General features: G+C 37.0%; 1 protein-coding gene across 1 annotated transcript in view; it reads right to left on the bottom strand.

The window, feature by feature from the left end:
- Positions 1-9563: 9563 nt before the first annotated feature.
- Positions 9564-26990, bottom strand: part of LOC128642066 (uncharacterized) — a 169553-nt gene continuing 152126 nt past the window's right edge. Inside the window, exon 7 of the mRNA XM_053694723.1 lies at positions 9564-10340. Coding sequence (XP_053550698.1) covers positions 10000-10340 — 341 coding nt within the window. The 3' untranslated portion in view covers positions 9564-9999. The remainder of the gene's footprint in view (positions 10341-26990) is intronic.

Genomic DNA, 26990 nt, shown 5'->3' with positions numbered 1-26990 from the left:
ACAAAAGGCCCTTTTAAGGGCTGGTAAGGTAAAGAGCTTTGAAATATGTTTAATTTAGAATAGGGCAGGGAATTTTTTTTATTTTGGGGGTTTATTATTTTATTAGGGGGCTTAGAATAGGTGTAATTAGCTTAAAAATCTTGTAATCTTTTTTTTATTTTTTGTAATTTAGTGTTTTTTTTTTTGTAATTTAGTTTAGTTAATTTAATTGTATTTTTAGATAGATGTTTGTAGTTTATTAAATTTATTGATAGTGTAGGTGTATTTGTAACTTAGGTTAGGATTTATTTTACAGGTAATTGGGTAATTATTTTAACTAGGTAGATATTAAATAGTTAATAACTATTTAATATCTATTATACCTAGATAAAATAATTAACAATTTACCTGTAAAATAAATATTAACCCTAACATAGCTACAATGTAATTATTAATTATATTGTAGCTATCTTAGGGTTTATTTTATAGGTAAGTATTTAGATTTAAATAGGAATATTTTAGTTTATAAATGAATTAGATTAATTTAATATAAATTTAGTTAGGGGTGTTAGGGTTAGATAGAGTTAATATAGTTAATATAAATACTATAGTAACTATATTAACCCTAATATAATTAGGGTTAATATAGTTAATATATATAATGTAATACCTATATTAACTATAATATACTTAGGGTTAATATAGATAATATAGCTGGCGGCAGGGTAGGTAGATTAAATTAGGGGTTAATCATTTTAATAGAGATGGCGGCGGTGTAAGGGGCTTACATTAGGGGTTAATAATATTAATATAGCTGGCGGCGGTATAGGGGGATTAGATTAGGGGTTAATAATTTTTATATAGGTGGCGGGGGTGTAAGGGTTCAGATTAGGGGATAGATAAGGTAGATGGCGGCGGTTTTAGGGGCTCACAGTAGGGGGTTAGTTTATGTAGATGGCGGCGGTGTCCGGGAGCGGCGGTTTAGGGGTTAATAACTTTATTAGGGATTTCGGGGGGGGGGGGGGATCGCGGTTGACAGGTAGATAGACATTGCGCATGCGTTAGGTGTTAGGTTTATTTTAGAAGATCGCGGTTGACAGGGAGATAGACATTGCGCATGCGTTAGGTGTTAGGTTTATTTTAGAAGATCGCGGTTGACAGGGAGATAGACATTGCGCATGCGTTAGGTGTTAGGTTTATTTTAGCAACCAGTTTATGGAGTTACGGGGCTCCAATAGTCAGCGTAAGGCTTCTTACGGCTGCTTTTTGTGGCGAGGTGAAAATGGAGTAAGTTTTCTCCATTTTCGCCACGTAAGTCCTTACGCTGCATATTGGATACCAAACTGCGCGGGTTTGGTATACCTGCCTATGGCCCAAAAAACGACGGGCGATGGCAGAAATATACGCGCGTAACTTCTAGGTTAAGCCGTATATGTGATACCAAACCCGCGCAAATATTGGCGTCGCCGGCTTTTGCGGGCGACGATTTATATCGGATCGACCCCTATATTTCAGCTACTGTCCAGCTGCAGGTAAAATAAAAAAGGAAGAAATGAAGAGGTCATGAACTCTTTTACTGTGATCTCATAGTAAACGTCCTTAAACTGAATAGGGAAATAACAAAAGTGTGCACGAAGCTCGCTCCCTTGCCGGCCCCGGGACAAGCATACTGATTTGCTGCTTTAAGTCCATTACAATGGGGTGTGAATACTTAGGACATTTTGAAGTAAAATATCTTCTTTTTTTACATTGAGATGTTCAGGTGATATTCTGCATCAGATTCAACTTTCAAGTGTTTCAACATTTGGGTATCATGGCCCTTTAAATATGCTTTTGAAACAGTCATACTTTTTATTTGAAGCATTTCTACTATTACATACACATTACAAAAATGCTTCTATTCAAAACTGAAATGTATCCGTGTGGTTTTCAAATTTGGCTAGAATATCCCTTTAAATTAAAAGGTTACACAAGGCAGGGCATGGTTAATTATTCCTCATCAATGTGCATAAGTTATAATTTTTTGTACATAGTTCTTTGTACTATGTGTAAAACCAATTACTGTTTTAATGATAACATTTACTGTACATGCAGTTTGCAGAGCATATGTTCATAGGTCATTTGACCCCATGTTTACATATTGGGTCAGTAATAAGCAACATGTGTATGCAAATGCATGTGGGCTATAGCCATATGATCTGGAGGTCTCATACACCTACGGAATATCTTCAAAATTTGTCCATTTCTGAGTGCTGAAACTACTAAACAGCTAGTCCAATCCCTGGTAATTGCCCGACTTGACTACTGTAATAACTTACTATATGGCCTCCCTCTCTCCCACCTCTCTCCCCTTCAATCCATTCTAAATGCATCTGCAAGGCTAATCCACCTCTCGACACTGTTTCTGCTGCACCTCTCTGTCAGTCCCATCACTGGCTCTCCGTTCACAGCAGAATTAAATTCAAAATTCTCACCCTGACCTACAAAGCCCTCACCAATGCTGCCCCACCCTACCTGTCCACACTCATCAACAAATATACTCCAGCCTGTCCTCGTGTCCTCTACCATAACCTCCTCTCATGCTAGACTACAGGACCTCTCTCGCGCGGCACCAACCCTCTGGAACGCACATCCTTGAGCTGTCAGACTTTCCCCTAACCTCTCCTCCTTTAACCCCTTAACGACTCAAGTCGTACAGGGTACGTTTTACACAAACTGGTCTTTAAAGACCAGCGACGTACCCTGTACAACGTAGGTGTTTAAAGCGGCTGGAAGTGATCCTGATCGCTTCCACCCGCTTTCAAGGTATTGCTGTGATGCCTAGATATTGAGGCATCACTGCAATACCTTTTCTGGCACACCGATGCAGAGAGGGCCAGTCTGTGGCCCTCTCTGCATCGGCCAGCGATGGTGCCGATCGTTGGTGGGTGCGAGCAGCTGCAGGGAGGAGGGTGGGCAGCCCATCGCTGGGAATCTTTCGCTGGTTTAGTCCCCGGTGCGTGCGGGAGCGCGCACGGGGGGCAGGGCTGCGTGCATGTGCGCGCACCCTCGCGATTTAAACCGGTTGTGGTGGGAGTGGGTGGTAATGTGTGGTGGGAGCAGGTGGTAATGTGGTGGGAGCAGGTGGTGGGGGGGAAAATTTTATTTATAAAAGGGATCTGGGAGAGGGGGAGGGGGGTATTGAGGGGGGGCAGCTACACTACAGAAAAATAAAAAATAAAATAAAAAATGCCCAAAAGTTTGAAAAGTGGGTACTGGCAGACAGCTGCCAGTACCCAAAATGGCACCAAATAGTGAGAGGGAGGAGGATTAGAGAACTGTTTGGGGGGGGGGGGCTCAGGGAGGTTGGGTGCTAAGGGGGGATCCTACACAGCAGCATATGTAAATATGCTTAAAAAAATAAAAGATAGCATTTATTTTAGTACTGACACACTTTCTGCCAGTACTTAAGATGGCGGGGACAATTGTGGGGTGGGGGGGGAGAGAGAGCTGTTTGGGAGGGATCAGGGGGTGTGATGTGTAAGGTGGGAGGCTGATCTCTACTCTAAAGTATAAAGTTAACCCTACAAGCTACCTAATTAACCCCTTCACTGCTAGCCATAATACACGTGTGATGCGCAGCGGCATTTAGCGGCCTTGTAATTACCAAAAAGCAACGCCAAAGCCATATATGTCTGCTATTTCTGAACAAAGGGGATCACAGAGAAGCATTTACAACCATTTGTGCCATAATTGCACAAGCTGTTTGTAAATAATTTCAATGAGAAACCTAAAATTGTGAAAAATGTTATGATTTTTTTAATTTGATAGCATTTGGCGTTGAAATGGTGGCATGAAATATACCAAGATGGGCCTAGATCAATACTTGGGGTTGTCTACTATACTACACTAAAGCTAAAATTAACCCTAGAAGCTCCCTACATGCTCCCTAATTAACCCCTTCACTGCTGGGCATAATACAAGTGTGGTGCGCAGTGGCATTTAGCGGCCTTCTAATTACCAAAAAGCAACGCCAAAGCCATATATGTCTGCTATTTCTGAACAAAGGGGATCCCAGAGAAGCATTTACAACCATTAATGCCATAATTGCACAAGTTGTTTGTAAATAATTTCAGTGAGAAACCTAAAGTTTGTGAAAAAATTTGTGAAAAGGTGAACAATTTTTTTTATTTGATCGCATTTGGCGGTGAAATGGTGGCATGAAATATACAAAAATCGGCCTAGATCAATACTTTTGGATGTCTTCTAAAAAAAAATATGTACACATCAAGGGATATTCAGGAATTCCTGAAAGATATCAGTGTCCCAATGTAACTAGCGCTAATTTTGAAAAAAAGTGGTTTGGAAATAGCAAAGTGCTACTTGTACTTATTGCCCTATAACTTGAAAAAAAAGCAAAGAACATGTAAACATTGGGTATTTCTAAACTCAGGACAAAATTTTGAAACTATTTAGCATGGGTGTTTTTTGGTGGTTGTAGATGTGTAACAGATTTTGGGGGTCAAAGTTAGAAAAAGTGTGTATTTTTCCATTTGTTCCTCATATTTTATAAAAATTTTTTATAGGAAATTATAAGATATGATGAAAATAAGGGTATCTTTAGATAATATGTATAATATGTATATAATATGTGTGGGTACAGTAAATGAGTAAGAAGAGAATTACAGCTAAACACAAACACCATAGAAATGTAAAAATAGCCCTGGTCCTTAAGGGAAAGAAATTGAAAATTGGCGTTGACCTTTTTGTTCAGGGAAGCCTATCACCCGACTCATTAACAAACTAACTTCACTTACCCAACAGTTGCCCACATCTATCTCCTCACTAATATCATTCTCACCTTAGTCCCCACCTCCTACCCATCTAGATTGTAAGTTCCCACAGGAATAGGGCCCTCAATTCCCCCTGCATTTGTCTGTAAAATGTTGTCTTTTATTGTATTGTTTCTCTGTTGTACTTTTATCCTTGTACCCATGGGCAGCGCTGCGGAATCTGTCTGCGCTTTATAAATAAAGAATAATAATAATACACTGTAAAAGCTATAACTAAAGCAGTAATACCGTTTGCTATGAGCATTTTTTGCTTATTGTAAAACATTGCACGAATATATCTAATAAAAGCTGATATTCACTGAGATACATTTGGTTTTGTCTAGAATGTTCATTTAAGCGTGACTTCAATGACAATGGTCCATATAAATGCATTTCTTGTGCACAGAATTCCTGTTGGAAAGACTGTGTTCATGTTTTTCATGAGATTTTGCTGTAGATCTGGAGCAAGACTATGATAAACAACATCATTTAAGATAGTTCTAGGCAATGTTAACTTTTTCTGTGCACCTGCTGGGTGATGAATCATAGCTGTGGAAAAGGCTTTTAGCACCATAAGATAAACAAGTGGAAGCACATTTATTATATCACAGCTCTCTGTGGATTTCTTTTCATTTATAAAGAACAATTACTATTTTTTTTAAATATAACACAATCATTTCAATCTCTTATCCCATTCAAACATATAATTGTAAAAGCTCTACTGTCACTACAAAAATAGGTCAATCATTTTTTATAGGAAAATGCTATATTGTTGCACATGCAAGATCCAAACAATATAGGGGTATATATATAGGGGTAAGAAAAGAGCCCAGACCAAAAATGAATAGCATATGAAGAGGACATGGTTGAAGCTGTGGGGCCGATTTATCATGGCCCGAATGGGGCCATATACCCCTGTTTCCATGCAATCCTTCAGCCTCGCCGGAAACAGAAGTTAAGAAGCAGCGGTCTTAACTCGTACGCCTCCTCTGAGGTGGTGGACATCAATTCGACCAATCTCATATGATCGGGTTGAGACCCCCTGCTAGCGGCCAATTGGCCCAGAATCTTCAGGGGGTGGCATTGCACAAGCAGTTCACCAGAACTGCTAGTGCAATGATAATTGCCGACAGTGTATGCTGCCGGCATTTATCAATGTCTGGCGGACATTATCACTACAGCGGATCATGTCCACCAGACACTTGATAAATCGCCCCCTGTGAGTCATCATGAACATATAGCTGTGTTTTAGCTTCAGTTTTTGGGTCATCAAGGCACTCTACATGGGGTGGGGGAGTCTGGCAGACAGGGAAGCAACCATATATATATAACAGCTAATGGTAATGCATGCAGCCCAGTCTGCAAAATAGTCTTAATATGAAGGTTTGGAACCTCAGCCTTCTCGCTCTTACACCTATCTGAGCATGGTGCTGAGCTAGGCTTCATTATTTAATAACAAGAGACCGAATTAGAATTGATTGACAAATTGTTCTACCCATATGATCTTTATAGTTGTGCTCACTAGGCATATGCATTCTGCATATGCATTCTGCAGTTTTGTTAGCTGTTGAAGGTGGCCATTTGTGGCATTCTGTTCAGAGCCAGATTTCTTCTTGTGAAAGTGCAACACACTAAGATCTGTACAAATCCAGTTTACTACCTAAACTTTTAGAAGCTTAAACCAGTACATACAAAGAGCGAGATGATCTAACCCTCACATTTGAAGACATGGTTTTTCTCACGGACCCCCACAAGGATACCTTATTATTCCATTGTAAAATTGGTCTTGGTGCTTTGGTAATTGGGCTGAACAGGGGAATTCCTTATGTGTGTCTGAAGTTCTCTCACAGGTTTCATATGAACATTACATCTGTTTCTCTGCAAAATTTTACTTTATTTTAAAACACACAAATCACTGATTGTGCAGCTATCAAAAAAGACGTGTATGCGTGTTTGTGAAACTAGAAGCAAATGCAAGGTAAAGAATAATGAAAACAGTAATTTGATTTGTATGTGCTTCAGTGCTGGGTACTGTCACATTCACCCTCACATGCAAGATTCTTCATTCCAGAGAGCTTCATTACTGGTTAGATATACTGAATTGTCCAGGTAAATACTGGACACTTGGAATTCTTTAGGAGGCCAGGCGTTCAGAAAAATAATGGTACTTTAAATTTGAACTAGCAAAGAGGTGATGCATATTTTTCCTACTTTATTATGTATAAATAAAAATGTCTTTAGTTCTCTGTTACTCACCCTTTTTGTAGAAAAGTACACACTGAGTGAACAGGTGACCAGCCTGTTAGATGTTTTTGAAGGTAGAAGAGAGAAATAATTTATTTCTATAATACATTGAATATTTACCTTAGCTGCATAACAGCAAAAACATAAAGAAATAACAAATTTTTTTTTTTTTTAAAGGCAAGCCAATGAGTACCCCTTCCAAATGTTCCAGGTACCCTTATAGGTAGGGTGCACATACAGCAGGCTTAGAACAAGGTGATAGACAGTGCAGTTTTCTGCAAACACCTATTACCAGTGTACATTGTGGTTTATCTCACTTGAAATTCCTTTTTTCCATTTTGCTTAGCAGATGAATAAAAGAGAACGTTTGATGTAAAATTACTAGCTCTTTCCTTATTTGGTGTTATATCGGCATTTTTTGCAAAAACAAAAGTAAACATTTTCTAAAGTTCAAAAATATTGAACATTTAATTTAAATGAAATATAAAATACAAAATAGGCAGACATTATTGACAGGTTTGTTACAAAAATTAGAATAAAGTTTCACAATATTTGAATGACAAAAGAAAAAACATTTTTAAAACCTGAACCAGATGTCAGGGTGCTGTAATGTTTATGATTTCTTTCTGGTTTGTTGTATCTATATATATTTTTTTGGTACTGCATATTTATATGCTGGTCTTGTCGCCATAGCAGCAACAATCTACCTGGGCTCCTAAGTTATATATAGCTTTGTTTACCACTGGTCTCTTCACAGCAAATAAATATGCTTTAGTATTGACAGCAGACTTTGATATATAACCCTGCTGTGAGATGAATCACTGCATCTATGGTGCAGAGACATATTTTCAAAAGATTTGAACATCATTTATATCATTGTTGCTTTCCCTGCATGTAAGACATACAATGCTGTAATCCAATAATCCAATAATTTTTATTTCTGAGTAAACCCCAAATGAGCTATAAATGTCAACATATGTTTTAATGATTCATATAAAATTCTATTGAATGTGTGTTTTACATTTGTGATACTAGTTGTAAAGGGTATTCTGACCTTTAACAGCTTGTATAGGAGCTGGATTATTAATGATAAAATACAGCAAGCTGAAAGTTGTCAATGCCTTTAAGGTAAACTTAAGGTAAATATTTCCGAATCATGTCCGCCCGATATCGCTGAATGCCGACAGCATACGCTGTCGGCATTTAACTTTACACAAGCAGTTCTGGTGAACCGCTTGTGCAATGCCGCCCCCTGCAGATTTGCGGTTGTATGCGAAGGATTGATGTCCGCAGCCTCAGAGCAGGCGGACGAGTTAAGGAGCCGCAGTCTTAAGCCGCTGCCTCTTAACTTCTGTTTCCGGCGAACCTGAAGACTCGCGCAGAAACACCATTCGGAGCTTGATGAATCAGTGCCCTCTATGTTTTTAATATATATATATATATATACACACACATACATACAGATTTAGACATGTGTATGTATATATCTCTATGTTAAAGCCCTTTGCATGCTTTTTTTTCTATCACCTGAGACCTCATATATCTTTGAGCCCTTTTTAATGCAATTTTTAAAAACTTTCTTTTTTTTATCAGATAGTGTTATGAGTGTAACTTTACTTTTAAAAGTATTTTTTAAGTTATTTTGTTCCATTCGTGAAACATTTAACTAGAGCTCGGACGTTGCGCTATCCCAAAGTGCATTACATTTAATTACGCTACTTCCGATGCACGCAAAGAGACCCGATAAACCCCTTTTTGCTGGCACACAACAGTTAGTAATCTAACAGCCACTAGATTACCCCTTATCGCTTGCGCATAACTGTTAGTGGTCCACTCGTAACCTGGCCCTATGATGGCAGTTCTCTATGCATTTATGCAAAGAAACATGAGAGCAACCAGATCATCCCACAATAACACCCAAAGTACTAGGGTAGGAATAAGAATAGATTTATAGATTTAATTGGTGTCAGGCTTAAAGGGACAGTCTACTCCAGAATTTTTGTTTAAAAACATAGATAATCCCTTCATTACCCATTTCCTAGTTTTGCACAACCAACACACATAATATTAATACACTTTTTACCTCTGTGATTACTTTGTATCTAAGCCTCTGCAGACTAAAATAAAGAATTAAAGGGACATGAAACCCAAAATATTTTCTTTCTTGATTTAGAAAGAGCATACAATTATAAACAACTTTCTAATTTACTTTTATTATCTATTTTGCTTCATTCTCTTGATATTCTTTGCTGAAAAGCATATCTAGATATTCTTAGTAGCTGCTGATTGGTTGCTGCACATAGATGCCTCCTGTGATTGGTTCACTGTGTGCATTGCTATTTCTTCATTAAAGTATATCTAAAGAATAAAGCAAATTAGGTAATAGAAGTAAATTGGAATGTTGTTTAAAATTATATTCTCTACCTTAATCATGAAAGAAAATGTTTGGGTATAGTGTCCCTTTAAGTTAAAGGGACATGACACCCACATTTTTTCTTTTATGATTTAGAAAGAGAATGCAATTTTAAACATCTTTCTAATTTACTTATATTATCTAATTTGTTTTATTCTCTTGATATTCTTTGCTGAAAAGCATATCTAGATATGCTCAGTAGCTGCTGATTGGTTGCTGCACATAGAAGCCTTGTGTGATTGGCTCACCTTGTGCATTGCTTTTTCTTCAACTAAGGATATCTAAAAAATTAAGCAAAATAAAAAATGGAAGTAAATTGTAATGTTGTTTAAATTTCTATTCTCTATCTGAATCATGAAAGAAAGATTTTGGGTTTAGTGGCCCTTTAACTTAATGCTTTTATTTAAATTTTAACTTCCCTTTCCCTTCAATAACAGGTTTGTCACAGTGTGGCCGCAATATTAGAAGTAAACTCATTCTCTACTGTGTAAACTTAATTTGATACCTTTCTATTATAATTACACTATACCAAACTTGTTTTTTTTTTTTTAATTAACCTGTTATATTTAGTGGTCCCGAGCATTGTTTTAGTGGCTGTTTCACAGTTGGATGTTCCAATTGGCAGAAGAATTCTTCATTCTGTTCTGAGTTCGGAGTGAAAACCAAAGATGCTGTACAGTTGTATGTTTTATCCAATTGCTTCTCTACTGTGATATTAGGGATCTTATAGCAATCCCCATCTGAAAGTTCCTGGCTTCCTTTGCCTTTGCTGAACCAGGTCACTTTTAGTGCATCAGGGAAAAAGTTTGTGATTTGACATTTCACCGATACTTGGTTGGTATCTGGCAGCTTGTGAGTAGAAAATCCAATTATTTGAGGTTTCCAAGTAAGATCTATAAGCACAAAATAACATATTAAAGTTATAAGAAAATACATGTTTTACATACGAGTTGTAGATTTAGTTAAACAAAATCTGATATTCATTGCTAACTCATTGATAAGATATCATTTTTTCATTGATCTAGTCCTGTGGTAGTTATTAACACTAGATTGGAAGTTTCTTTAATAAGATGGTGAGAAACCACGGGCCATCACATGTGGGATTAAAGTCCAGTCTAGTAGGAGTAGGTAAAACAACCAACTGTCAGGGTGTGAATATAAGGAGAAAACAGAAGAGCGCAGACACGATTCAAGTGTAGATTTCCAACTTTAATTATAGCCACACGCTATGTATATACTCACAAGAAATACGATTTATACAGGCACATATGATAAAAATGTTCCCCTTCGTAGTCAATAGTTCATGAAGATTAACAATAGAACGTCTGTATTTGCAAAATATACTGACCCTTTCATGCGGGGATGCAAGCAGTGACCCTCAGCACTTCCGTGTAAGGTTTTCCTACCAGTGATATGCGTGTACCACGTGATACCGGAACTCCTACGGCGGCTTCCCAGGGTCAAAATAACAAAGTAGCTACTGTCTGTTCTACGCGTCAGGGTGCCAGGAATCAGACTGAGACGAGAAGTGCAAAAATAATCACACCTTTATTAATAACAAAAAATAACAAAAAGTCCACAAGTCAAACAAGCCAGGAGTCAAAGCCAGAGCTGGTAGTCAGACGAGCCGAGTCAGGAGCCAAAGTGAATAGTCAGACAAGCCGAGTCAGGAGCCAAAGCGAGTAGTCAGACAAGCCGGAATCAGGAGCAAAGAGAACAGCAGAGTCAGGAACAAGCCAGGGATCAGGAACCAGGAGGGACGTCAGACAGCCAGGTAATACACAGGAACTCACAAACAGGTCTGAGACAACGCAAGGGCAAAGCATACTGAACAGAGGCCCTTTAAATAATAAGTGATGACATCACAATTCTGAGACTGCAATCTGTCTCACATGGATGATGTACAACATCCTGGTCATAAAAGGAAGTGCAGGAAATGAGCAGCATCACACAGTATGCACTAGAGTCAGCAAGAGAGGTGAGTAAAATAGCATTAGCTTCCAGCAGCACATGGCAAACAAAGCAAGGAAAAAACCCTGACACCAACATCACAGAGCTTTAACCCATTAATCACGCAATGTACTATGTATGTAGCTGGTCGTTAAGGGATTTGTATGGGTTTAATAGCGTTATTAGACCCTCCCTCCTGCAAGCTTTGCGGCGAGACTGCATTATTGAAAAAGACACCCACATAGAAAGACCAGCGACGTACACTGTACGTCACTGGTCATTAAGGGGTTAATGCCTCCCATTTTCCCATGTTCCTTCTGTCATTTTTTTGCCTACAGCAAGGAGTGATGGGGAAACTCGAAGTGCTGATTTTCACATTAAAGGGACAGTAAAGTAAAAAAAAATCTTTCATGTTTTAAATAGGGCATGTAATTTTAAACAACTTTCCAATTTACTTTTATTACCAATTTTGCTTTGTTCTCTTGGTATTCTTAGTTGAAAGCTAAATCTAGGAGGTTCATGTGCTAATTTCTTATACCTTGAAGACTGCCTCTAACCGGAAAGCATTTTGACAGTTTTTCACCACTAGAGGGTGTTAGTTCACGTGTTTCATATAGATAACATTGAGCTCCGGCACGTGACGCTCCTAAGAGCAAGCACCGATTGGCTAAAAATGCATGTCTGTCAAAAGAACTGAAATAAGGGGGAAGTTAGGCTTAGATACAAGATAATCACAGAGGTAAAAAGTATATTATTATAACTGTGTTGGTTATGCAAAATTGGGGAAGGGTAATAAAGGGATTATCTACCTTTTTGAACAACAAAAATTCTGGTGTTTACTGTCCCTTTAAAGGGGTTCTCTAACGGAGAACCTACACATAGGGCAGAGGATTGAACAGGAGTTCAGTCGGGCATTGAAAAGATTCTTCCAGTGTGGAATTGCTACCAGACAGTTTATTGTGCACAAACACTAATCAAGTGCGCTGATAATAATCTATCCCAGCAAGTTCATAAAACACTGTCCCTACCTCTTTAAGAGACCAAAACTCCTTTACAGACACACAAGCGTTTTACTCACAGACTTGCACCAAAGTGAATTCGAAATTATAATCTTAGAAATACATTTTGCAACTATTAACTACCTGGAAATACTAATAGCATTTTCAGGATTGGATTAGTAATACTACTTGATGAGACATTTTCTGGTTCATTTTATTTCATTTTTTTATTCATTTCATGCTTATTATATTTTAGAAGTAGCATCCTACATTTTATGATATAATTAAGAGTTTATTTATAACAATTACAGGCTAAATTAAAAGTGGAATGTTAAATTACTGTGGTAGCTATTAGCGCAATCAGATCTCTTTGCCAGGCACAAAGAGAGTCAGTGGTATAAAGAAGAAAGCAGCCGGCACCCTCTAAAGCTGGTAAAAAACAAGTATTTTATTGGTCACATTTAAAACAGCCAGGTGGCGCCTGACATGTTTCGGCTGGAATAGCCTTAGTCATAGAAGTCTATGATTAAGGCTATTCCCGCCAAAACATGTCAGACGTTACCTGGCTGTTCGAACAGACTGGATCCACTAACAAGCTCTGTTGGAGCACGGAGGCCACATGGGGTACCCAGTCCCATTGGAGGTTGGCAGTAACGATTCAGAAAACAGAACGAGGAGCAAGCAGTATTGAGGCGACTAGGAAAAGAGGCTTGATTGATCACGGAGGGTGGATCTTCAGAATACAACACTCAACCAATCCAGGAGGAGGTGTGAGGACCCGGAATTGAGGCTCAGCTACACACAAGTAATCAGCGTTGAGCCGGTCGCCAGGTAGGTAAGCTATTACAGCTACTTCCATTGTATCCCAGGAGAGACGACCTGAACTGAAATATCAAAGTTAGTGCTTTACACCGAGAGGTGTTCTACAACTGATTCAATAACTAAATCTGTCCTGTTTCATCAAGCTTATCCGTCCATCGCCTTTGTGGCGTTTACTTGACAACGTTTGCCTCATTCGCTCTTGCTTAGCCTGACTGCAACTTCACCTGCCCCTACTAGGGATGGGCGAATGTGTAAAATTTCGAATTTCGAAAATAGAACGAATGTTATTATCGAAATTCGAATTATAAATTCGAATGTCGGTAAGAACGAAGATTCTATAAAATTCGATTTTCGAATTTTTTTCTAGGTTCCGAATGTGACATTCGTTTTCGAATGTCACATTCGTTTTCGAATGTCACATTCGTTATCGAATGTGACATTTGAAATCGAATGCGACATTCGAAATCGAATGTGACATTCAATTTCGAATTTGTATAATATATTTCGAAAGTGCATATTCGATTTCGAATGTAACTTCCTTTTTCGAATGCGTATTTCCGTTTTCGAAATGCACTTTCGATTTCGAATGTCATTTTCGATTTCGATTGAAAATAAAAGAAATAATATACATTCGAAATTCGAAAATATGTATTCGATTTTTAAACATATTTAAATCTAATTGAATAACATTATTTCGATTATCACATTCGAAAAATTCGATTTAAATCGAATTTTCAAAATGTATCAAAAAATGTATCTTTTTGGCTGTGTTCTAGAACAAAATTTTTTTCAGGGAGAAAAACAACTAATATCAGACACTTCAGAGCTGTGGGTGAGACAGGTTGGTTTGTCGCATAGCTTCTGTATTTATTTTTCTATTTGGATATAATTTCTCTTTGTTTGTGTGCTATTTGTTTTATTTTGTTGTCTTTTTTAAACACAGCAAGCAGCAAATTTAGTATAACAAACAGAAAACTTTTGAGGAGTAGTATATTTTTTATTCTTAGTTTAACTTAAAAAAAACAAAACATGTCTTTACCTGTTGGTAGTATCTCCCCTGATGGGCAAGATAGGAGGAGTGCATCAGCTGGTGCTGATGTTGTTGCGGGTTTTAGCGATGATGTTGCTTTGAAATCCTCAGTTAATGATGGAAATGGATCGCATACCGCTGGTGATCCAAGTACTTCTTTGGCTGCAGGATTTGAAGAGCACTCATTCCTAACTGATGTGGACCTGCAGGATATGTTGTCTCCTAATGTTACTGGGATTCCTCATTCTGCAGCAAGTCAAGTCAAGGTTTTTCCAACCTTTGATATTGACTTAAGTGGGGAAGAATCAAGTGCCAATTTAGATGATTCCGGGGAGAAGTTAAGTTCTATGCGAACTTCTTCTCCCATGGCGGCGGATGTCATCCACCATTCGGTGCAATTGGGACTTGATGCTTCTTTGCATGATGTGTCAGCTGACACATCAGATGCAATGGGGTCAGAATTAGTTGTTGTACCTGAGTGTGGTGTAAATTCCCAGCACTCTGGTGTTGCTGCGCCTGTGGAGGCCGGGGTCCACCGCCCAGCAACTCCAGGTGTTACAGGTACAATAGTTGCTTCTGACGACACCACTATTTCTACATCTGCCACTACCTTACCCTCTTCTGATGTACCGGTGTCTCTCACCATGCCTGCTGAATCACAGCGCAGGCATGACGCTGGAGTTGTTAAATCCAGACTCAGGTCGTGGGTATGGGAACATTTTTGTATTCCTGATGGCTCCAGTGTAAATGAAGCACTGCAGGTGCAGTGTATTCATTGTGGGAAGAGCATCAAGAGGGGGAAAGGAGGGAGATTGGGCACTACTGCCCTTACGCATCACCTCTCCATTGTGCACAAGGAGATAGAGAGGCCAGGTTCTAAAAAAGGACTTGCAACTCCTTGTGCTGACAGTGGAGAAGGAGCGAGCTCCCCAGTGGTTGGACCCCCTCCTCCAGTTTCACAAACCACAGGCACTACATCCAGCAGGAGTGTGGTGGATAGTCCATCAACTAGTTCTGGAATCTCCAAGAAATCTCGGTTTCGGAAATCCAAAACTGTTGCTGGACAGTCGAAGGGGTTGCGTACTTCCAGGATAAGACCCCGTCCTGGAAGTGTTGCGGCACCAGTGGTGCCGTCAACAAGCTCAATGACAGCCACGACAAGTGTAGCTGTGCCCCTTCCTTCCTCTTCTCCTCTACAGTCCTCTGTAACGCCAGCCTCAGCTGTAATAGCTGGGTCGGCTACATCACCAGCACCTTTTTCACCGGTTTCCCCCCCCCAGTCCCCTACACATACAATGCAGGTAGGGTCATCTTTTGACCTTACTGCAGGTGGCTGTCAAAGGATTTTTCGCCTTTGTGGCTTAGTATGTGGTGTGTGCTTGAAGGTGGTGTCATATGGAGACTGTGTTGCTTCAAGCAGATATGCCGCTTTTCGTGCTCATTTGGCTGAGAAGCACCCTGAGGAGCTCAGGAGATTAGAAGAGGGCTTGTTATAGTTAACCTCCCCCCCAAAAAAAAAAAAAAATCAGTGCCTCATTTTGAGAGCACTTAAAGGGGTCTTCTTGTTGCTGAAAGCAATTTTTAGCTTTCACAACATTATTGGTATTATTTCCCTTTGTCCATTGCCCCTGTTATAAAATTAGTTGTGACTTATAAGAATGCAGGACCCGCGTCACTTCCGGTGACATGACATCTGCTGTTGGAGGTGTGTGGTGCTCACTGCACATGCGCAAGAGGCCCATCCTCCTAAAATCAGCATTTGAAGCCTACACAACAGGTCAAGGAATTATATGGGCAGTATACTTCATTGCACAGGCACGCAGAATACTGCACATGCGGACACACACAACCCGACTCCTCACGCTCAGTTTAATAAACTGCATCTGATGGTCCATAATTTTTACCGGTGATTTGGCCTTTAGTGCGCATGCATGTTTACGGCAGTGTGTGCATGCAAACTAAAGGCCAAATCACCTGTAAAAATTATGGACCATCTGATGCAGTTTATTAAACTGAGCGTGAGGAGTCGGGTTGTGTGTGTCCACATGTGCGGTATTCTGTGTGCCTGTGCAATGAAGTATACTGCCCATATAATTCCTTGACCCGTTGTGTAGGCTTCAACTGCTGATTTTAGGAGGATGGGCTTCTTGCGCATGTGCAGTGAGCACCACACACCTCCAACAGCAGATGTCATGTCACCGGAAGTGACGCGGGTCCTGCATTCTTATATGTCAAGAGTCAGACTAATTTTAGAACAACCCTCTCCCACAAAAAAAAATATACTACTCCTCTAGGTTTATTTTCCCTGTTTGTTTTGTTTACCCTCTTAAAGGGATTATTGTTTGCTGGAATTGCTGCTTGCTGTGTTTTTTTCTGTTTTGTATTTTTTTATGTCCTAGTGCTAACAGTACCAACCACTACCTTGCCTTCCATCACTTTTTTAGGTCATAGGTAGCATAGTTTATTTTAATAATATATATATATATACTGTTATATAAAAAATATATATATATAAAAAAATATATATAAAAATATATATATAAAAAAAAATATAAAAAACAAAAATATAATTTTTTTTTTAAAAATATATAAAAAAAATAATATATAAAACAAATATAAAAACAAAAAAAAAAAGTTCCTTTTTTTGCATTTTCCCTTTTTATTTTTAAAGGGATATTTAAAACTAAATTTGTCACTGTTCAGACAGCATACATTTTCAGTTCTTTATTTACTTCTACTGTACAGATATTGTTTTCTCTTGGTATCTTTGTTAAAATCAAGCAGGAACAAAAGCTCAGGAGTGTGCACGTCTCTTGATCCCTAAATGGCAGCAGTTTTGCAAGAGTGATTTGAAAGAGCACTAGATTTCTGCACCATTTCTTTCCATTTAGGGGTTCAGAATGCCTTGCCTCTACCTAGCTATCTTGTTTTCAACAAATAATATCAAGCGATATTTGTGATACATTTCCTAAATAGAATAAAATGGTAAACTTATTTAAAGTCACAGTATACATCAGAATTGTTATTTTTTTCAAAGATAGATAATCCCTTTATTACACACCCAGTCCCTAGTTTTGCATAACCAATGGTGTTATGTTAATACACTTTTTACCTCTGTGATTGCCTTTTATTTAAGCCTCTGCAGACTGCCCCCTTATCTCAGTTCTTTAGACAGACTTGCATTTCATCCAATCAGTGCTGGCTCATAGTTAATTTAAAGTGTCTGAGCACAGTGTTATCTATTTGACACACATGAAATAACACCCTTTATTGGTGAAAAAATATAAAAATGCATTCAGAATAGAGGCGGCTCTCCAGGTCTAAGAAATTAGTATATAAACCTGCTGCTAGGTTTACCTTTCAAATAATAATACCAATAGAACAAAGTAAAATTGGTGATAAAAGTAGATATGAAAATTGTTTCAAGTGACATGCCCTATCTGAATCATGCAAGTTTATTTTGTACTAGACTGTCCCTTTAAAATTGCTGCGCTATGTAGGGGGCGTCTTTCATTGTCCACATTACATTTTCGGTTTGTATCTCTTTCTTATTCTAAACTCTCTATTCTCCTCTACTCTTTCTAATGAAAAAAAACCTTCAACAAAAATATAATAAAAAATCAAATCCTTTTTTTTTGTTAAAGGCACATTCAAAACCACAATGTTTGTTGTATAAAAAGATAGATAATCCCTTTATTATTACACATTCCCTAGTTTTGCATAACCATTGCGGTTATATTAATACACTTTTAACCTCTGTGATTTCCTTTAATTTAAGGCTCTGCAGACTGCCCCCTTATCTCAGTTATTTTGATAGACTTGCATTTCATCCAATCAGTGCTGGCTCATAGCTAACTTAAAGTGTCTAAGCACAGTGTTATCTATTTGACACACATGAACTAACACCCTATATTGGTGAAAAAATATAAAAATGCATTCAGAATAGAGGCGGCTCTCAAGGTCTAAGAAATTAGCCTGTGAAAGAGCATATGGTTAAGTTCCCAATTCACTTCTACTGTACTGACAAGTGACAACATGTATTGTCTTCTCTGGGTATTTTTTAAGAAAATAAGCAGGTACCAAATTTCAGGAGTGTGCACGTCTCTTGATCAACACTAAATGCCAGCAGTTTTGCATGAATGATTTGAAAGAGCACTAGATGTCTTCATTATCTCCTGCCATTTAGGGTTCCAGAATGCCTTGCCTCTACCTAGCAGTGACGTGCAGTAGACGGTGACTGAGGTCAGAGCCTGGTGGTTGTTGTAGGGCACTGCCAAGGGCTATAAAACGCACAAGACACATATATATAAACCCAATAGAGTTAGCTTAAAGGGACAGTCAACACCAGATTTTTTGTTGTTTAAAAAGATAGATAATCCCTTTGCTTTATTACCCATTCGTCAGTTTTGTATAAACCAAAACAGCTATAATAATAATAGACGTATTAGCTCTGTAATTACCTTGTATGTAAGCCTATGCAAACTTCCCTGTTATTTCAGTCACTTTGATCGACTAACATTTTAGCCATTCAGTGCTCACTCCTAGGTAAATTCACATGCGTGAGCTCAATGTTATCTTTACGAAATACATGAACTAATGCCCTCTAGTGTTGAAAAACGGTCAAAATGCATTCAGATTCGAGGCTGTCTTCAAGGTCTAAGAAATTAGTAATTGCTGTATATGATTATGAACCTCCTAGGTTTAGCTTTCAAGTATACCAAGAGAACAAATCAAATTTTTTTAAAAAACTAAATTTGTAAGTTGTTTAAAATTTACATGCCCTATTTCAATCATGTAAATTTTCTTTTGTATTTTACTGTCCCTTTAAAGTTACGATTAAATTACATGACAATTAGCATTCTTTACAACACACGCAATCGCATACAGGTAAGAAAATAATTAAATAGTTGTTAAATATATGCAAATGTAGTTCCAATATTTATACTTATCAACACAAATGGTACACAGAGGCAAGTGATATGGGTTTGAGGCGTATGAGCACTTACAGCTAGAGTATGGGCTGTGCTGGTATACAGCCTGGCAGTTAATATGTGTACAAGGCTGGATGACATTCATTTTTATCCTAGATATTGTTTTAATTTTTTGTTTGCATTGTAAGTAAACTATTTTCACAGGCCTGTATACAATGAAACTTTTATTTTGTAACTATCTCATCATCAACATTTATGATATGTCCAAACATACACACTCATACACTAATATACACTATAATTGTAATATAGAGTTAAAATAGCAAATATACACTATAATTGTAATATAGAGTTAAAATAGCAAATAGCTTAAGTGGACAAGTGATGTTATTCATATAACAAGTAACAAGTAGTTTCATCATTCCTTAAGGGTGTACAGAGTTGTATTTTTATAAAATATCATTGAAAGCAGAAATTTAAACACCATTACAAGCAAAAAAACATTACTTTAATATTTCATAACAGCTTATTATTTACTGCATGCATTAACCATTATTCTGTTTTTTTTCAAATATACTTCAGCACAACAATATGGAAAGATAGTTCATATCAATAATGGCAGATATCTGTAGAAGCAGAGAACAGAGAGAGGCGCCTTATGGGACAGTATCGTGGTATCGCTAATCATATCAATAATGATACCTTATAAATAACATTAAAGCCATAACTTTGTCAAAAATTTATGCTCCTAAGCAAACCACAGATATAGGAGTAATTTGTAAATTCCATAAGTTATCTCACGTCACAATACCAATCGCGTGATTCGATATGCTGGAGCAACTCGGAGCTTACCAGTCCACCTCAGCATTTGCTGTGAGTTGTTTGACTCTCATCTAGGGCGCCCCTTCATTCTGTTTTAACCACAGATATAGGAGAAATTTGCAAATTCCATCTCACGTCACAATACCAATCGTGTGATTCGATATACTGGAGCGACTCAGAGCTCACCGGTCCCCCTCGGTATTTGTTGTGAGCTGTATGACTCTCGTCTAGGGCGCCCCTTCATTCCTTTTTAACCACATATATAGGAGAAATTTACAAATTCCAATAGTTATCTCACAATACCAATCGCGTGATTCGATATGCTGGAGCAACTCGGAGCCTACCAGTCCACCTCAGCATTTGCTGTGAGTTGTTTGACTCTCATCTAGGGCGCCCCTTCATTCTGTTTTAACCACAGATATAGGAGAAATTTGCAAATTCCATCTCACGTCACAATACCAATCGTGTGATTCGATATACTGGAGCGACTCAGAGCTCACCGGTCCCCCTCGGTATTTGTTGTGAGCTGTTTGACTCTCGTCTAGGGCGCCCCTTCATTCCTTTTTAACCACATATATAGGAGAAATTTACAAATTCCAATAGTTATCTCACAATACCAATCGCGTGATTCGATATGCTGGAGCAACTCGGAGCTTACCAGTCCACCTCAGCATTTGCTGTGAGTTGTTTGACTCTCATCTTGGGCGCCCCTTCATTCTGTTTTAACCACAGATATAGGAGAAATTTGCAAATTCCATCTCACGTCACAATACCAATCGTGTGATTCGATATACTGGAGCGACTCAGAGCTCACCGGTCCCCCTCGGTATTTGTTGTGAGCTGTTTGACTCTCGTCTAGAGCGCCCCTTCATTCCTTTTTAACCACATATATAGGAGAAATTTACAAATTCCAATAGTTATCTCACAATACCAATCGAGTGATTCGATTTGCTAGACGGACTCGGAGTCGGAGCTTAACGGTCCCCCCAGGGTATTTGCTGTGATAGACAATTAGCATTATATGGACATGGACTCTTCATTAATATGGCTTCAAATGTTATGTATAAGGCACAATTATTGATATGAACTTTCTTTTCATATTGTTGTTCTGAAGTATCTTTTGAAAAACCAAGAATAATGGTTATGCATGCAGTAAATAATAAGCTGTTATGAAATATTAAAGTAATGGTTTTGTGCTTGTAATGCTGTATACATTTCTGCTTTCATGGATATGTTATAAAGTTACAATACAACTCCTTGCACTGTTATGTTATCAATGATGAAACTGGTTGTTGTTACATGGATAATTGTCAGTTGTCAGCTTCAGCTGTTTGATATTAATTCTATGTGTGTTAAGTTTTCAGCGCTGGACTTCAAATACTTAGGCCTCTTTTATGATAACCTCCTCCTGCTTATAAAAAATGTGATAAGTGATAGAATAAATTAAAAGTGGCACTACAATAGCTTTAAGTATTAAAAACTATGGTTAAAAATAATTACAAGATTTGATGATAAGAAGTGATAAGTATAAAATTCTTACACACTCAATATAAAGTAATGTGTGATGATAATATACAAATAAACCACAATAGGAGAAATAGCAACAAAAACATAGATTGATTTAATATAATAAGATGATAAACGAATAACACTTGATAACAGGAAGCAGCAAGAAATTTAAGCATATAGAAAACATTTTCTGTAGATTTTGCTTTTTCAATAATGCATGGACAATCAAAATAAACAATGTATACAATACATCAAACCATCTTAATGAATTTTGTTGAACTGAACAATTCATATATAAAAGAGAGAGAGCACATAATATAAATATTCTTAATTGACATAAAATGAATCCTTTCTGAAAAAAAATAATCCAATGGATCAGTATAGAAAATTTACTTATAACATTTTTTTTTTTTAAAAGACCTGAAATCGGGTGAAACGCTTAGAAAGCTGTGTATTTTTAAAAGCTGTACCCAGGATTTGTTTCCTTATATCAAATAAAGATCCCTAACCAAACCGGGAAGTTTGCAAGCTGTCTACTGCTTCCTGCGTACATTTAAGTAATAAGAGCAGGAAAATCACTGAGAAAAGAAACACCGGTTTACCACGGTGACTTGCGCAAGTCTGAAAAGAACTGGGACAAACAATCATCTACAATCATTACCGAGCACCGACATCATAAGCCTGCAAGATATCATATTGTGGACTCTAAAGGGTGAGATTACCTGCACAGCAGGCCACGTATATATCCACCTATGGTATAAAGAAACACCGGTTTACCACGGTGACTTGCGCAAGTCTGAAAAAAACTGGGTCCAACAATCATCTACAATCATTACCGAGCACCGACATCATAAGCCTGCAAGATATCATATTGTGGACTCTAAAGGGTGAGATTACCTGCACAGCAGGCCACGTATATATCCACCTATGGTATAAAGAAACACTGGTTTACCACGGTGACTTGCGCAAGTCTGAAAAGAACTGGGACAAACAATCATCTACAATCATTACCGAGCACCGACATCAGAAGCCTGCCAGATCTCAGATTGTGGACGCTGAAGGGTGAGATTGCATGCACAGCATGCCAGGTATATATCCACCTAATGTATGAATCTGACAAGTAAGATCTGTGTGTACTAAACTGTGCTCCTAACATTTCACAGCGGGACTCTGAAAGTTTTAATAGTGGCTGTCCACTACTATTTTTACTGAACTACTAATCATAACTTTTAAGAAATAAATTGAAACTACAAATTGTGACCGCAAAAAGACTATTACCTTTAACTATAGGTACAGCTAAGATACAAAACAACTTTTAAGTGATAAATTGAAACTACATTTTTGGGACGCTAAAAGACTATTAGCTTTAACTATAGGTACAGCTAAAGATACCAAAACGCCTACCTATTTGACATGCTTTTTTTTTTTTAAAAAAAGGTAATTCTCTATAATGATCCATTGGATTAATTATTTTAAGAAAGGAATCATTTTATGTCGATCAAGACTTTTTAAATTCTGGGCTCTCTCTCTTTTATATATGAATTTTGCAACCAAATTCATTAAGTTGGTTGGATGTAGACATTCTTTCATTTGATTGTCTTATTTTATTTTGTTTGTCCATGCATTATTAAAAAAGCTAAATCTACCAAAAATATTTTTTATATGCTTAATTTTTTTTCTGCTTCCTTTTATCAAGTGTTATTCGTTTATCATCTTTTTATATTAAATCAATCTATGTTTTTCTAGCTAATTCTCCTATTGTGGTTTATTTGTATATTATCATCACACATTACTTTATATTGATTGTGTAAGAATTTTATAATTATTACTTATTATCATCAAATTTTGTTATTACTTTTACCCATAGTTTTTAATACTTAAAGCTATTGTAGCGCTACTTTTAATTTATTCTATCACTTATCATATTAATTTTATGTGACTTGCAGTTTGCAAAATGAATGCATTACTTTCAATATATATATATATATATATATATATATATATATATATATATATATATACACACACACGTACACTACCAACACACTCTGACACATATTTTATACACACTATGGGAGCTGCCTCAGATTGGGTTTATTCTTGTCTGCTCTGAGCTGCAACAACTCTGTGGGTGGTGCTGGACGCTGGTGCTCGCGGCTCATAGGAAATACTAGTCATGGTGAGCAATGGATCTAAGCAGACCTGTAGTGCTCACTCACTGCCTCTCAGTCTCTCCATAACTTAACAAGTGAATAAAATATATGTATTTGTTATTTAGAAATATTAATTGTTTGTATTCATTCAGTTTTGACCGCATATGGCCAGTGCCCCTGACTGCACGTCCCTGCTACCTAGGTATCTAGTTTTACTTTTCAGAAAAAGATTATCAAGCGATATTTTATGTACATTTCCTAAATAAAAGTACATTAAATGGGAAACCTATTTTAAATTGCTGCACTCATTAAAGGGCGTCTCACATTGTCCTCATGAATTTTTATGTGTTTAATTATATCTCTTATTCTAAACTCTGTTGTCTTTTCTCTACTTTACACGCACACACTCTGTCTCATACACACACATACACAAAAAAACTAAACAAAAACAAATAAATCAAAACCAATCCCTTTTATGTGTTAGTTAAAGCAGTTTGCCTTGACAATTTCTTTGCAGGGAATGGTATATTTATTATTTAACCCTAAATTTGTCACTGTTCAGACAGAGCAAAAGTTTTAAGTTCTCTAGTTACTTCTACTGTACTGACATTGTTTTCTCTGGGTATCTTTGTTGAAATTAAGTAGGAATAAAAGCTCAGGAGTGTGCACGTCTCTTGATCACTAAATGGCAGCAGTCTTGCAAGAATGAATTGAAACAGCACTGGATGTCTGCAGTCTGCACTATTTCCTGCCATTTAGGGGCCCAGAATGCCTTGCCTCTACCTAGGTATCTTGTTTTCAACATAGATTATCAAGCGATATTTGTTGTACATTTCCTAAATCGAATTTAATCGGAAACTTATTGAAAATTGCTGCGCTCTGTAGTTGGGCGTCACTCATTATGCATATGAAATTGAAGGCTTTTATATCTTTTTTTTGTGGTTTGGTACGGTAAGTACTAGGTACATTATTAATTTAAAATGAATCACATGATCACCTTGCTAACTTGGAAGTTTTTCTAACACCAAGGATGGCATGATTTAGGCCAAACATTTCACCCCCAATAATTTAAAACAAAAGGTGTACAATTGTATATTTAAAAAGAAATTAATGTTGAAAAATGTTCAAATCTTTATCTAATCAACAATTTGAAGTTTAATTTTGACATTATCTTTTTAATGCTTGACACACCTTTTTAAAAGCCTCTCTTAAAATGCACATGGTATTGTGCCATCCATGCCACCATGGTAGTTTACTTTTGAAACATGCCGAGAATGGAATGGATTTTTAATTCCCCTGTAAATTTGCTTCCTTCCAGTTATCCTTTTAAGGAATCTGAGAAGAATACTTTGCAATTGATTATGGTCTGTAATAGCGGACCTCTTAAAGGGACATCACATGCTATTTAAAAACAGCTAATAATAAATTAATTAATTGTTTTAAGGATTGTGCAAGTTCAATTTTAACATTGAAGATTGCATCTAAATGTGCAGTGCACATCACAAATACTCAGCCTGAGTCTTGCTAATTGACTTAGTTATTGATCATCTTTAAGATTAACAGAATATATAAAAAGATGAGCTAATCAAAAAAAGAAATATTACACAAAACCAGTGAATAAACACTGCAGTGCACAAATACACATTTACTGAGTGAAATATTTAATAAATGTTCAAAATTGTTCATTCTCAGACAGTCACACAGCACAGAGATGAAGCAGTTACAAGTTGGTTCCTTTTTTTTCTTGTAGACAAGAAATATTTAGACATATTATCTCTAAAGTAAAACAAAACAACTATTGATAATTGTATTGACAAATTTTTGTTCATTGAAGATAATCAAATCAGTCACGCTTGACTTTAGTCTCTGTCTCACCCACAGCTCTTGTGTCAAACTAAATTTTATTGTAAGATTAAGAAAATCTATACCTTGTATAGAAATTAGTGACCACAAAAAAATACATTTTCTAACTTTGAAAAAGAAAAAAAAAAAAAGATCAGAAAGTAATGTTTTTTAGTCTATTATAATATTAAAAAAGGTGAAATGTGTTGAGATATAAAAATACATCAACCATAGGCAGCCCGTTTCGCCATCTTTGTGCCTCATTCATTTTCCAAAATTTTATTTTTTGTATGGTTGATGTTCAACTCAACTCAAGCATTTCATCTTTTTGAGATTTTATATCTATATTTAAAATTAAAATACTCAATTCCTCATTTATTCCTTAAAACTTCAGAATCTTATGATATGATGATCATTGATAGAGGATCACATGTGAAATAATCTACCATAGGTGGTATTTTTTAATCGGTTACTATACTAACCTTCCTCTATAACCAACCATTTAAAGGGACATGAAACCTTTCTTTTGTAATGTCCTTTTTATATTTCACATGTATTTATCATAAATATTTTTTTTTACATTTTAAACATTGATACTTAGTAATATTTAATTGGAGGAGGCTCATATGGGCCAAACAGGCTGTCTATGGCTGGTGATGTTAATCACTCAAATTACACATTGAGTGAAATAATTAACCTACGCCATACTGACGAGCCCCAAGATAGGGCGAAACAGTCTTATTTCATTCATAACCCCCCTCTATTAAATTACTGTAGTTGATTAGGTAGGTTACTATGGAGGCAGGGGTGTATATTTTGGCCTTGGCAAACAAGGCCCTTGCCTAGGGCAGCATATATGTGAGCGGTGCAGTAGATTTGTTGTGGCTATATTTCATAGAGTTATTTTAGAAGTATTATACAGGTATCTAATGAGAGACTTAGTTTACGAAACTTAAAATCAAGGGAGTATAATAAGAGAGGTAACTCTGAACCTTTCTTTTATTCGAATAGCTATTACATTTAGTTTTCTTGCATTTACAACACTCAGCATTGTGCTTGCAAAGTATTGAATCTGAGTTTTTCTACATATATTGTAGTAATAGTTGTGTATTTGTATGTGTGAGTGTATATATTTATATATATGTGTGTGTGTGTGCACGTGCGCATGTGTGACAGTGTCTATGTGCATAACTTTGTATGTGTCTGTGATTATGTAGGTCACTCTCTGTGCAAGTGTTTTGCAAGCTCTGGTGGACGTTTACTTTGGAAATACTATTCCAAATAAAAAAAAAAATTCCAAAAAATGCCTAAGACCTTGGGGGGGGCTCAGCAGAATTTTGAGTGCCTAGGGCTGCACAAAATCTAAATACGCCAATGCACATTGCATGTTGGTGTTAGAAGAACACTGTTGCCCATGAATAAATACAATTACCTTAAAGGGACACTGAACCAAATTTTTTTCTTTTGTGATTCAGATAGAGCATAC

Source organism: Bombina bombina, chromosome 11 (assembly GCF_027579735.1).
Source record: "Bombina bombina isolate aBomBom1 chromosome 11, aBomBom1.pri, whole genome shotgun sequence".
Lineage (NCBI taxonomy): Eukaryota > Metazoa > Chordata > Amphibia > Anura > Bombinatoridae > Bombina > Bombina bombina.
This window is presented reverse-complemented; position numbering and strand designations above follow the sequence as displayed.